The sequence below is a fragment of the Corvus kubaryi genome, unplaced genomic scaffold, assembly GCF_017639235.1.
Source record: "Corvus kubaryi isolate FWS band 111438036 unplaced genomic scaffold, C.kubaryi_AGA036_p1.0 37396, whole genome shotgun sequence".
In the NCBI taxonomy this organism is placed as follows: domain Eukaryota; kingdom Metazoa; phylum Chordata; class Aves; order Passeriformes; family Corvidae; genus Corvus; species Corvus kubaryi.
Window position 1 is genome coordinate 22504751 of NW_024581135.1, and position 13727 is coordinate 22518477.

General features: G+C 41.6%; 1 protein-coding gene across 1 annotated transcript in view; it reads left to right on the top strand.

Moving 5' to 3' along the window:
- Window positions 1–413: 413 nt before the first annotated feature.
- AGPS (alkylglycerone phosphate synthase) overlaps window positions 414–13727 on the top strand; it is a 53115-nt gene continuing 39801 nt past the window's right edge. Inside the window, exons 1-2 of the mRNA XM_042040525.1 lie at window positions 414–623; window positions 12869–12958. Of these exons, the coding sequence (XP_041896459.1) occupies window positions 430–623; window positions 12869–12958 (284 nt within the window). The 5' untranslated portion in view covers window positions 414–429. The remainder of the gene's footprint in view (window positions 624–12868; window positions 12959–13727) is intronic.

Consider the following 13727-nt stretch of genomic DNA (forward strand, 5'->3'; position numbering starts at 1 on the left):
TGTGCCACCTCACCGACCTATTTCTTAAGTAACCCGCCTATGCTATTGCCATTAATCAGCATTTCATCATTAACTTAGGCAATCCTCATCTCTAAAGGATATCTTTGTGTTCTCTCAAGTTTGTTCAGCGACCGAGAGGGGCTATAATTACAGCACCAGGTGCGGGAAATCTCTAATAAACGCCTTCTCTCTCCCTCTCTCTGACTTGCCCCCCAAGCCCAGCCCTGCCGAGGCAGGAGGCTCCGGCAACACGCGCGGAGCGGGCCGGGGCAGCGGGGGAACGGCAGCGGGGGAACGGCAGCGAGCGGCCCCGGGGCGCGGGGCGGGGGGGGCGGGCGGTGCTGCCGGGCCCGCGCGGGGAGCGCCGTACGGCGCCTTCCGCCCGCGCGCCCTCTCACCCGGCGGCGGTCGCGGCACAACGCGGAAGCGATGGCGGCCGCGGCCGGGGAGGCAGCGGGAGGCGGCGGCGGCTCCCCGTCCTCCGCCCGGCGGCGGCTGCGCATCATCTCCGGGCACCTCCGGGGCTCGCCTCAGGCCCCCGGGCGGGGAGCGCTCTCCCCGAGCCCCTGCAAGGCGCAGGGCGGCTCCGCCGGGCCGGCCTCCGGCTCCATCCCGAAGAAGCGGTGGGTGCGGGCGGGGGTCCCCGCGGGCCGCGCCGGCGGGGCCGGGCCGGGCGGTGTGCCGGAGCGCGGGGCCATGGGTGCGGGCCTGGGTCGGGGCTGCCCGCGCTGCCCACAGCGCTCTCTTCCCGCCCGGGGACAGGCGCGGGCCGGCGGGGCCCGGAGGCCCCGCGTGGGGTCTGCGGGAGGAGCGGGGCTCCGGCGGGGCGGGAAGGAGCGGCGGGGAGGAGGATGAGGCACGTCCCAGTCGCGGGGGAAGTGCTGAAGCCATTCATCGCTGTAGGGACTGGAGGAAACCAAAAGAAGGTGTCTTCAGCCTTTTACCTGTTTCTGTAGTAAGTGGGATGGTGTTAAAGTGGAAAGTCGTTCATGGTCACCTTAGTCACTTCTTTAGATGTGATGAAGAAGTTTTGGTTTTGTAAAATACTTTGAAGCTGCTCTAATGGGGAATGCAGCACGTGTAAAGAGCAAGGTCTGTGTCTAGTCTCTCGGTCCTCCCCTGTTCACAGAAACCTTCAGCTGACGTGAATGCTGGCAAAGTGTGCTCATACGTTAGGCTCTAACAAAAGTTTCTTAGAAATGAATAATTTTAGAGATATGAACTACTTTTTCTGGTTTTTATTGTCTGTAGTAAGGTGTCTCAGGTCACACGACACCAAGGGAAGATGAACAGTCAAATTCTCTAATTCGAAGTTATTTCATTGGCTCTTGGATTTGTTTTTATTCTATAGTTTTTAAAAATGCTATGATTATGATACCATTATGTAGTTTCATGTAATTTATTATCATGAGGCCCCCTTTCTGCTGGGGTGGACTTGTGTTAGTTTTGTGACTTTCTTATACTGCTCCCCCTTTCTCAGACATGGATTTTCTATATGTGTGTTGGCTTGCTATCTTAGAGGAGCATTTTAAGGCTTAGGTTGTAGACAGCCTCCTGTTCTCTCTTGAGCTGTGGACGGGGACTAGTTTGTTTGTGCATGGGGGCACTCCAGAGGCAGACCGGGCAAGCAGTGAATAGAAGAGCTGTTCCTCCTTTGAGAAGAATCCATTCAGCCCATGCTTTGCACTCAACCTTTTCAAAAAGAGAGCAAGAAGCAGCCTCAATTCTCCTAACAGGCAATTTGTGGCCTATGGTCACAAGCTGAACTTGCCTGCTTTGGGAGGACTGGAATGTCATGCACATGTAGTCAGCTGTGAACAGCTTTGAAAGCTTTTAGTTCTCGTTGAGGGGAATTTGATGCTTGTGCAGGAGATGTATCAAACAGTGCTGCTCACTGGGACAAATGGGTTGTTCTGAAGTTGTTGCCTTCCATACTGAGTTTTGCTTTGGTTTGAATCTAGGAAGAAATCACTGTTTCTGGAAAAATACCAGCTTAGCTAGTTTTAAGGGATTTATTTTAAATGGATCGCTGTGTAATTCCTACAGCTAATTATTGCATCCATGAAGAGCAGGAGAAACAAACTTCAGTGCAGATGCATGTGACCTGCTTCTTTCTCTGTGGAAACAGAGGCTTAGGGAACTTAACATCTGTACTTCTACAGGTTATTGACGTTGCTCTCCCCTATTAGGATTTGCTGTAGGATCATAATGGTTTACTGTTTTTACTCTAAATAACTTGATCTGGACTCAAAAATTTTCTGTGGGGGTGTAAAGGAGTTGCTGGAAAGCTTATTCTGCACCAGAGGTACAACATTCTTGCTATACTTAGAGCCCAGCCTTTTTCTATGTGTAGAAACAAGAAAAACTTAAAGGCAGCTTTATCTCTGTCTTAAGGTTCTGTCTGAACATCTGAGATATGTTTGAAACATGCTTAAGATGCTGCATGTGAAAACTCTGATACTTCAGTATAGCTAGGATATGGGGATCTTGGTCGAGCTTGTGTTTGAGGATAATACCCAGGTTTTGGAGTGATGGCAGAGAAAGACAGTTCTGTTGCCTACACTGGTTTGGAGGGGGCAAGTGAGTCGTGTTCTAGTGACACTCATCTAATCTGGAGCTGATTTTTATATATGAGACCGAGAAGGTTGATGGGAAAATCTAGTAAAAATAACTGACCTAGAGACAGTGCATGCCTTTTACCAGTAATATTAGGACGATACAAACCTGGATGCTATTTTCTTGTAGTCTGTTGAATCCTGAGTCAGCTCTTCTGCCTCTTTTGAACTATTATAATTTTTCCTAGCAAAGCCGTAGCCAAAGTACCTTAAGCAAAATTTTTGTTCTTTACACCTGTTGCATCTTTCCTGTAGTGTTTAAATAGTGGCAAAGCTATAGACACTGCTTTAGCAGATTTAGGTGCACTCTCCTGATGTTGCATTTCTTCTGCAAAGTAGATGGCTTTCTTTGATTAAAAACCCCTTTGTAGTACTTTAGATCTGTGATCACAGAAGTTTTTTTCTGGCTGCTTTTCTAACAGTCAGTAGACAGTGGCCTCTAGAAACATGGCTTTCTTGTTGATAGTTCAAAGACCAAACTGTTAAAGATCTTACCCAGACATTTCTCACCAGCGAGGGGAGGATGGAGAGTATGTGGTATTGACTGAAAGTCTGTAGGTCTCATCCAACTCTTCTTGTTTCCAAATAAAAATGCCTCTGAAGACTGAGCAATGTATTTGCATATTGATGTGTTTAAGTATCGTAATACACTTTGTGCTTTTTCAAATTATAGCTATTGAGGTGGGAAAATTCCTCAAAAGACAAGCAACTATCTATTTGAGTATCCTGTTGAGGGAAATCTTAGGTACGGTAAGAGTAGAGAGATGTTATTTCTCAGTGGCATTCCCGGCTTGAACGTAATATTTTAATTGAGTGTTGCAGTGAAAGATGGGAATCATAGTTACACAATGTGTGTTGAAGCCTTAACATGATGATAGGCGTGCTGAAAAGGTTGATAAAACAATTGAACTAGAAAATAACTGTTCCTTGAAATTACATTTCCCATCTTTTTATGTTATGCTGTTGACTTTTGTTGACTGGTAAGCTCACTCTGCTGATGAGTTAAAAACTTACTTAATCTTCAGAATAACTGTATGTACATGAAGTATTCAACTTGTACTGTTTTGGAAGCAGTCAGGTGCTACAACTTTCTAGAATAGAGTTGTCCCAGAGTAACTGCTAGGTGTGTTAGAAAGTAAGAGTGCCTCAGAGTTGGAGCCTGTACTGATGCTGATCTCATGAAAATCACTTGTATATTATAACTTATTCAAATCAAACTTTAAACAATTTGGGTTTTGTTAAAAGGGATAATGATTTAGTTCAGCTAAATATTGACTCAGTAGCTTGTAGGCTTAAAATTTATTCTGTCCTGGAGCAAAAGAAAGCAGGACAGGATCTCCTGATTATCCTGTCTCTCTGTGGAGAAGCTGCTTTCCTAGGGTCTGAAGAGAGGCTTGTGCATATCTTTTAATTATTGTGGGCATACTGTTACATGGGGTAAACTAAGGGATGACTGTGTAGCCAGCTGACTGTGTGTCGAGTTCACAGGCAGGTTGTTCAGAGTAATGTGTTAATGTTAACCTTCTTCATATACACACTTGCAATTCTTGCTGTAGTTGCTGCTAACAGTTATGATTTTATTATGCAGCAGCATTAATTAACTCCTAAAGAATTGGTACTACTTGAATACAACAAGTGTCTTCAGAGAGGCTTTGTATCTTACCTGCAATACTCAGAGCGATCTTTATAATAAAGACTTCATCCTTTAGAGAACAGTGCTTAAGCAACACTTCGTGCTAAACTGTATCCTGGTGTAGCTGACTTCTGAGTTTAAAGTGATGAAAACTTAGGGTGAAGAAGGAAAGAACTGGTGCCATTACACCAGTCTTAAGAAATCAGAAGAGTAAGAACCTGTTGCATTGAGGAAGGTGTGGCAGTTCACAGGTGGTTCTGTGATTGCATCAAAGCAATTAAATGTTAGTCAAAGTTAATACTTGAAGTAGAGGAACAGATAAAGAAGATTCTCTCATGGAAATATTAACATGAAAAAAGATGTCATAATCTGATGGTAAAAGTGACTTCATATGCAACAGCAATTCCTGTCGAACGTGTAGGTCCAAGTAGTTGCACGTCAGGAAGATGAAGTGTAGGAAATCCATCAGAATTTAAGTAATACAATATTTATTGTTAGATCATTTGATACCAAGTAAGCCAAACTGGATATATTCATTAGCTAAATTTTATTAGAAAAAGAACCTAGGTAAAAGTGTGAAGTATTTGATATGTGAAGCTTAATATAGATTATTATATGAAAGCAAGTAGCAGTTTATGGCAAAAACTGAAAGACTTTAGTAGTTCAGCTGCTTAATATCTACTGAGATCTGAACTGTTATGTACAAGAAAATGAATGTGTATATAGCTGTTTATTTGAACTTGATGTGTTTATTTAAACTGAATAGAATTAGAGTAATCTGATAATGCAATAGACTAAAGTAATTACTTGAACTAGAAGCTACTTGGAGCTGAAGTAAAGTAAGGAGATCAGTAGTGCAGCAGATTGCAGTCAACAAGACTTTCCTGAAGTGTTACTGTACCTCTTTGTAGAAAATAAATAATGTGGAGTATTAAAAATCAGTTGCAGGTTGAATGTGATGGACAAGCATAATGCCTCTGTAGTGTTGTTATATCCAGAACTGGGTTGTTTTGTGCAAGTCTTTGGGGTAGGCCAGAAAGCTTCCTTGAGCAATTATCTCATATTTGCTACAGAGCATGCTAAAAGATTCTCTGTGGGATGGGTAAAACAGTGTTGTCCAGGAACTGAACTTACGTGCGCAGATAAATGGCAGACTGTTGATTCCGTCATTAAGTTATTTCTTTTAAGACAGCAAAGCAGGTTTCCTGGTTTTGCAAGCTTTCAGAAAATACTTCTCAAAGGATTGATGTCTTTGTGCTGTTTCATTTACTGCCTGGAAGTAGCCATGTGTGTGTGTTTCGTAGTAGAGCAGTCTCTTCAAAGATAAAAGTGAAACTGGTGTCAGCTGAAGTAGTAGGTGGAATAGAGAGAGCTTCTAGTAAAGTATTCTGTTGCATAAGAATCGTCATTTGGCCAAGTGTGTACTGAGAAGAATGATGATAATGTCTTGGCTTTCCTTGATCTTTAATTTGCCCTAATTGACTTTATTTACTATGGAAGAACACTAGAGAAACACTAATTTCCTTATTCCTTGGGGCTTTGTTTATTACAGTGTGGTGAAATGAAGAGTAATGAAATAGTCAAGGCTAAGAACGTGTGTAAGGAAAGTGAACACTTGTTTTATCAGAATAGTTTAAAGAAAAGCACTCTACTTATGGGTATCTAAACTCTTGATGTCTTATGCCTAAAATCTGGTTGTCTGCATTTGCTGCTTACTGTAGATTTAAACTGTAAATATGAGCCCGGGTTTGTGTTGTCATATCAGATATTCAGCAAACAGAATAGCGACTGATTCGGTGTATGGGCAGCTGCAGGGGCTTAGCTGAAAGTGTGGGCTACAGAACCTGAATGTGTCTGAGGTTATAAAACACATTATTTGACTTCAGACTTGAGAACAATTATATTAGGTTTCCTGCAGGGAAGGTCTTCCAAGAGGGAAAGAGTATAAGAGTGACAAACGCAGGAGATACTCTCTGCCTGCAGTATGGCATTCCTCTCCAGATAAATGATGCTTTCACAAAGCAGTTCTTGAAGCAATTCCTTGGGCTACATGTTCTTTCTTTATTTCAGGCACCTGATACTAATTTACTACTGGCTTCAGAATCACTCTGTAGTGTTGCTTACTTGGTTGAGAAGTGTGACTGTATAATCTGAACAGAGATACTGCTCCAGGGGAGAGGGAGAGTGATCTTCTGGTACCACCTGTGGAAAGGGTTCTGAATTTCCAGCTGTTGGGCTGGGTTGGTAACCCAAAGTCCAACTGAGGTAGGCTCTGAGGAGTTGTTCTTTGGGTAATGTCTTGTTATAACACCTTACCACACCAGACTGCCTCAGTATTACTGCACCCATGCACTGAGTTTTGCAAGAACTCTACAACTTGCAAGACTGTTACATTAGGCAAATATTGGTGCTTAAGCCCGTGGGGTAGCCCTTAAAACTGCCACTTTAAACTGATTTCCAAGAATCTGCTGGTTCTTCCGTTGTGCAACAGAAGTGCCTGTGAGTATTTTATGTGTATGTGATTTTAATGCTGAGCATCCGCTGGTGATTGAATTGTTACTGTGAGGAAACTGATGGGAGCATCTGGGCTTAGCTCCACCTGAGTCACGTTTCTCCAGCTGGGTTGAACTGCACCTTCATCTTGCTTCTCCAAAGAAGCCTTGGCTATCTGTGGGAGATGCTGTGCTTATCCTTCAGCTTCCTAAGGGAGAGATGAGAACTTTTTCATCCAGTCACTCTGACAGTCACTAAAACCTGAGATTTGAACAGTGCTGGCAGGTACAGTTTCGTTGAAATAGTGTAATCCAAAGGCCTCTGCCTGCCCAGCTGAGTGACTGGATGATTTGGGAGCACTAGTTTAGCTGATGGGCCAGGAGCCACCCTCCTGCCCCCCTGACTGTAAAAATCCTTATTCAGTGAGTCAAACTAGTATTTCAGTGTTAGGCATTGTAATGAAAGTGGCGTATTTAAATTCGCTTAAACTAGTCGCACTGTGTTAATCTATTGTCACTGCTTCCATGGTAACTTGTTTCCTTTCAGGCAGTATAATTCTCTGTGTGTATATATAAACATTAAAAACCTTAAGCAAGGTTTGATTTATACTACTTCATATATTTCAGTAGTGAATTTCTATATCTTAAGTTAGAAGGCAAGAAAGAACTGGTTAGTTTCTACTATTTCTGGCTAAAATATTCCACGTTTCTGTCAAAAATGAGATAGTTAATGAGCTTGATATTTTGTTGAAGCCAATGTACTGAATAGGAAACGTGTTTTTAAAGTAGACAGTTTGGGTACAATACTGAATAACATTTAGTTTAAATTGAGAATAGTATCAAATGTTGGTGAGATTCTTGGTTATGAGTATTCTTGGAAAGGAGTCTGGGAAGAAAAACAGAAGGGTGTAAAAATTATATCTTGCTACACATACAACACGTGTAGCATGAGCATGTCACTTGACTAAGTCAAACTAAGCAGCTTTTTTTTTCATAATGGGACATGAAACTTCCTAACATATTTTGATGTATTCAGATATTATACAGGGTATTCAGGTTTTTTTTTTTTTTTTTTTAGTTATTTTAACATTTAGCAACCAAATTCTTAACTTTTTGAAGAATGAGGATAGAAGCTATTACTGCAAGGGTAATTTTGTTTCAGATGGTACAAAATGTTGATGTGTTAGCAGATACATAATTTGTAAAAGTTTAGGTATAATGAAGGTACATATTAGTTGCATATCAACCGGTAGCTGAAGTCTTCAGAGACAGCACTGAATACACTGGGTACTTTTACAGGGAGGAAGCTTTTAATGTGTGCTTAAGTCTGCAGATGGTCAGCAGTTCTTTCTGCCCTTTATATTCATCTGGCATATGAGCTTAACACTGAGATACTGGGAATGAAAAATTTGGGAAATGCAGAAGGCTGCATCGATTGCTCAGTTGCAGCTTGGATCATTCTTGAGAGCCAAGGTAAACACGGTGCCTGATGCTAATCTGGCAGGCAGCTCTAATTGCTGCACCAGGGCATTAGAGGGCAGTGGGAGTGCTGTGCTGGAGCTGGGCTGTGAAAAGTGTTTTCTAAGGAACGGTGACTGTACAAATAATGCTGTCCAGGGGTAGTATGAAAATGCCAAGGGAGGAATGCTGTTAAAACACTTAAAAGACTTTTTTCCCTTGCTTGCCTTCTATTTCTTATTATGCTGTCAAATTGCAGTTTTGATTTCCAAATGAGAGCTAGAAAGACAGGGAAATGCAGAGCCAGTGTGTGTTACAGTGTATTTCCCTTGCTTGAGGGAGCTGGGGTAGTGAGCCAGACCTAGGGAAGAGCAGCACACTGCCCTGGCTTCATCTGGCAGAGCTGCTTGCAGGTGGGCTGAATAGCATGTCAACTAATGTGTAACATTCTTCCAAAAAGTTCAGTCTTGAATTATATGAATATGACATTGTTATTGCCTCTGTAGTCATGGAGGCTTGGAGATCTCCTCTGGGTGTCTTCTGCTTTCCTCTCTGCTGAGGGTAATTCTCTTGAGTCTTGAGGTTCACCTGCTCTTGCTTATGAAGAACATACCTTTCAAGTGGTAATGCAAGAAGATCTGAACAGCTTGGTCTTCTTGCAGGCTGTGTGATACAAATCGGAACTGCATGATCAGCCTTTCTTTTAAAATCTGGCCTCTTTAGGCTTCACTTTTTTTAGGGAGCCATATGCAGTATTTCCTCTGACTTGTTCTTGGCATGTAGGCATGAAGTGCTAGAAACTGCAGTATGTAAATCAAACCACAGTTCTTAAACTGGCAGTATTCTGGTGTGGTGGAACAAAAGAAAGAATAACTGTAAGATGACTCATTCCAAAAACAGCCCTTCCTGTCTCCAGATAGAAAGATCAGACTTGCTCAGTATAGTTTTGAATATAAAAATTAGGTGCTTAAGTTTCTTGTTCTGGTGTTTACCTGCCACAAGATACAATACTGCCTATTGTGTGTGGTGGTGTGAAATCTCCTGCCTTTGTGTTACAAGGTAGCCAAGATGTTTGAGTCAGCTATTCTTCTACAAGCATGCAAACTGTTACTTTAGATTTTAATTAAATTATCATCATGCCAATGACAGGAGATATGTTGTCTGACAGAGCAAAGCTTTGTGTACTTAATTTTATTCAGGAATAGGTCAGCCAGAAAATAAACTCTTAGGAGTTAAAACTCTTAAACTCTGTTTTGTATTTTAGAGCCTGATCAAAGTGCCAGGTAGTTTAACACCAGCCTAGGAAATCAGGTCTTTAGAACAGGCAAGCAAATGGGAATGCGCTAGTGTAACAGAAAAACCTCGTATCTGGGTCTGTCTTTTTGTCCTTAATTAATAGTACCTCCCCATGATTTTGTGGGAAGTATCTGTCTGTACTGACACCAGGACTAATGATAGTTTCAAACCTGGCCATCATCAGTTTATCTCATGTCACCAGTTTCTTTAGAGCCTGGCCTTTTGTGTCTTGCTCTGATTGTCTCCAGCTTTGCAGCTAGTTTCTCTAGCCTCTTTCATGCATCATGGTTGTCATCTTTATTTTGGCACTGCCTTGCAAGAGGACTTCCCTCTCTAACTTAGAGGGGAAGCTGTTTGAGCCTTCTTCAGTTTTGCTTAGTAATATCAAGTCTGTTCTGACTTTACAAGATTTAACAAACTACAGAGGTGAGGTATATAGAAATACTGCATTTAGTCAGCAGAGGGAGAAATCTTGCATTGAGGAGGACTGCAGTGATTGGGATTTGAATGGAACATTTAGTTAAAAAAAATCACTTGAGTTGGCCAATTCTGTGTCACCTTGTTCTCAGCTGGGAACAGCTCCATTGTGTATGACTTAGTTTCTTTGTGGAAGTTCGTATGAATATATGCAGCATTTATAAATATACACATATAGAAATAAGGGTAAAAATGGGCAAGTCTGCATAACATGCTTTAAGAACCCTTTTTAATAATCTGTCACAGTAGCACAAGGCATTCCCATGCTATGGAGCATGAGTGGATCCTTGTCCTTTCCTGTGTGAACTCTACATGTGTAAAGGTCAGAGAGAGGAGGCAGCCCAAGGGGCTTCTCTGTCTGGACAGCTCTGCCCAGTTTAATTTTTGGCTGAAATTTTAGAATCGATTCTTCAGTATGGAAGGGCAACCTAGACTGGCTGTTTCACAAAACTGTATAGTCTCATTTCAGTACTCAGGAACTGATAATGTTTACTTTAAGTGCCAGATTTGTCAAAGGCTGATTAGAATGTCTGAATCCAGCAACTGTAATGAAATACATGACCATGGCTTTTTTCCATTTGATTAATTAAAACCTTGCATACATGCAGTTTGAAGAAAATAGATTTTGTTTAAGCCAAGGCTGTTGAATTACAGCACTGATAGTATGTCAGCAGTCTGTGTTAATATTATCTTTATAATGAAAACCTTTGGTAATCAATCATCATATGGTTATCTTGTATGTAATGTTGGAGCTGAAAGTGATTGAGGTAGTGCTTTCTCTGAATCACGAGGTCTTTTTGAAATGGCCACCCTGATCATCTTACTTTTAGGCTGGCAAAGAGTAAGAGCTACATTCACTGTATATGGGGCAGGGAGGTAAATGATCCTTTGACAGACTTCATTGAGATGCATTTCTTTTAACTAAAATTCAGTTTCTAGGATAGTAATTTCATTTGTAGTATAAATAAATAAGCAAACCTTTAAAGCAAAGCTAGATTAATGTGTAATTATTATTAGTGTGTTGCTGTTATTCCCCAAAGAACAGCGAATCACGACACAAGTCCAGGTTGCAAGGTATGGCCTCGTTTAATCACCCATAACCTTTATAGCATGGTTCTTGAAAGAGGAATTACATGATTGGCCTATTGGCCCACCACCTCCCGAGGTGATGGGTTGAGCAGTAAGACACCCAAATACTATTCTCACAAAACTGAAAACAATTCTCACAACAACCCGCAGGTGCAGAAATGGTTTACATTCTTACAAACTATTGTCCATCCAATTCTCACAAGAATGAAAGCTTTCACAGAGAAGCTGTGAGTAGCTGGATTTCTCTAACTGCTTTCTTATGAGAAAGGAAAGTTTCACAGGAAAATTCCTCTGTTAGGCCCTGCTAGCATCTACATTAGTGTATTTCTTAAGCCTTAAATATACTTACATTGATACAGTTCTGATGACTTTATCATAGTTAGGACATCCTCTGATATGGTTGTGCTTAAGATTTTTCCATTTTCTGCTTGTATTTTGGCAGTTGTGAGTTTGAGTTTTATATATTTATAATTTTATGCTATCACATTCTGGTTGTATTTGATATGTTATTCCTGCACTTCTTGGGGTTTTGTTGTTTATGACTTTCAGTCCAAATGTGTCTCAAAGTGCCTCATCAACTGAATGTTAAGAATGCTGTGGGATTGCAGTAGTGATGACAAGCAACTAAAATCTTTATTCTCTGTCAAGAAAATAAATTGAAATACTAAATGTCTTTTTTATTCTGAAAATATTTACATGTTACCTATTTGTATGTTGGTGTTTATGTATAGACTGAAAACCAAGCATCTTTCACACATTACTCTTGCCAATTGGAGAATATCACCATATCACTACTGATCTACTCACTCTCTCTACACAGAAGAAAAATAAAAACAAAAGAACAAACCCCTTCAGTCCCAACAACCACATGTACTGCTAGAGGCTGGGGGCAGAGTGGCTGGAAAGCGGTCCAGCGGAAAAGGACCTGCAGGTGCTGGTCAACAGCTGGCTGGAGTGAGCCAGTGTGTGCCCAGGTGGCCAAGGATCAGCAATAGTGTGGCCAGCAGCACTAGGGCTGTGATCATCCCCCTGCACTCAGCGCTGGTGAGGCCACACCTGTGTTCCTGTGTTCGGTTCTGGGCCCCTCACAACAAGAAAGACATTGAGGGGCTAGACCGTGTCCAGAGAAGGGCAGTGGAGCTGGGAAAGGGTCTGGAGCCCAGGTCTGATGAGGAGCGGCTGAGGGAGCTGGGGTTGTTTAGCCTGGAGAAAAAGAGGCTCAGGAGTGACCTTGTCACTCTCTACAACTCCCTGTCAGGAGCCAGCTGGGAGTTGGCCTCTTCTCCCAGGTAACAGGTGACACAGGATGAGAGGAAATGGCCTCAAGCTGCACCTGGAGAGGTTCAGGTTGGACATCAGGGAGAATTCACTGAAAGGGCTGTCAGACATTGGAACAGGCTGCCCAGGGAGGTGGTGGAGTCACCATCCCTGAAAGCGTTCAGGAAATGACTGGATGTGGCACTTAGTGCTGTGGTTCAGCTGGCGTGGTGGTGTTTGGTGAAAGGTTGGACATAATGGTATTGGAGGTCTTTTCCAACCTTAAGGATTCTATGATTCGACACAGTGTGCAATGACTTAAGCTGGTGGTTGTTTTTATAGAGCATCTGGTCCTTCAAGTCAGAGGATGCAGTCTGAGGGAGTAATGGTTGTGATTTCGGAATTTCTTTTGGCTCTATGTACTTTTGGTATGTACTTGATTTCTTGAATTGCTGTCTGGTAAGACTTTTTTTCCAAAACCATATGATGGAAAATCATTTTGGATCTGCAATATGCTAATATTGTCACTTACATATTTTTTTCCCTTTAAGGCAAGAACTTTTGAAGTGGAATGGGTGGGGATATAATGACTCCAAATTCATCTTCAATAAGAAAGGTCAAGCAGAATTCACCGGAAAAAGGTGAGTTGAAAATTTATGTAACTGAAGTATCTTATTTAGTAGTTTCTTTGAAAAGAGTTTAAAAGCAGTACAGTACATTTAATTCAAAGAAGGCAAAGGAGTTGCTGCGTCTCATATAACAGGTTATTAGTTCTGCATTTAACATGTTTATTGAAGTCTATACACAATAGTCTGACATAGTAAAATAGACTGTATGGCTTATTGGAATGTTTATTAAAAACGTTATAAAGACAAATTTATGTGAGTCTTCTCTGTAACTTGATACTCTGTGCATTAATGAAATCACACCGAGAATCTGCACCACGTTCTAAAGCTTTAGGTAACATGCAGGACGTCAGTGCAGTTTGAGAATCTCTTGAGCATCAACTAGTTTCTTTATTAAACTCCCACCTTGTTTTGGGTTTCTTAACCACTGTGCATTGAGCTATTTCATCCTCTGAAATGGAAAATTAAAACTGCTCTTCAATCGTGTATTCTGTAGTGGCACCACTTCTGATTTATTACCCTCTAACCCTTTATACAGCAAGGTTGTTTTTCTGAGAAATACATCTTTTGAGAAATGACATTAAAATGAAGCCTACTTGGGGATCTCCTAATTTTGTTCCAGTGGAATTTAAACCTGTCACTTGCCATCTTATTGGTTCGGGGGTTTTTTCTTCCTGAGTGGAAAGTAATCTTGCAGTCTCTTCCCTGTTTTAAAAAATACACTTTCCATAACAGTTAAAAACAAAAGAATGGAGAAGTAAAATTCTATCCTTCATAAAAATTT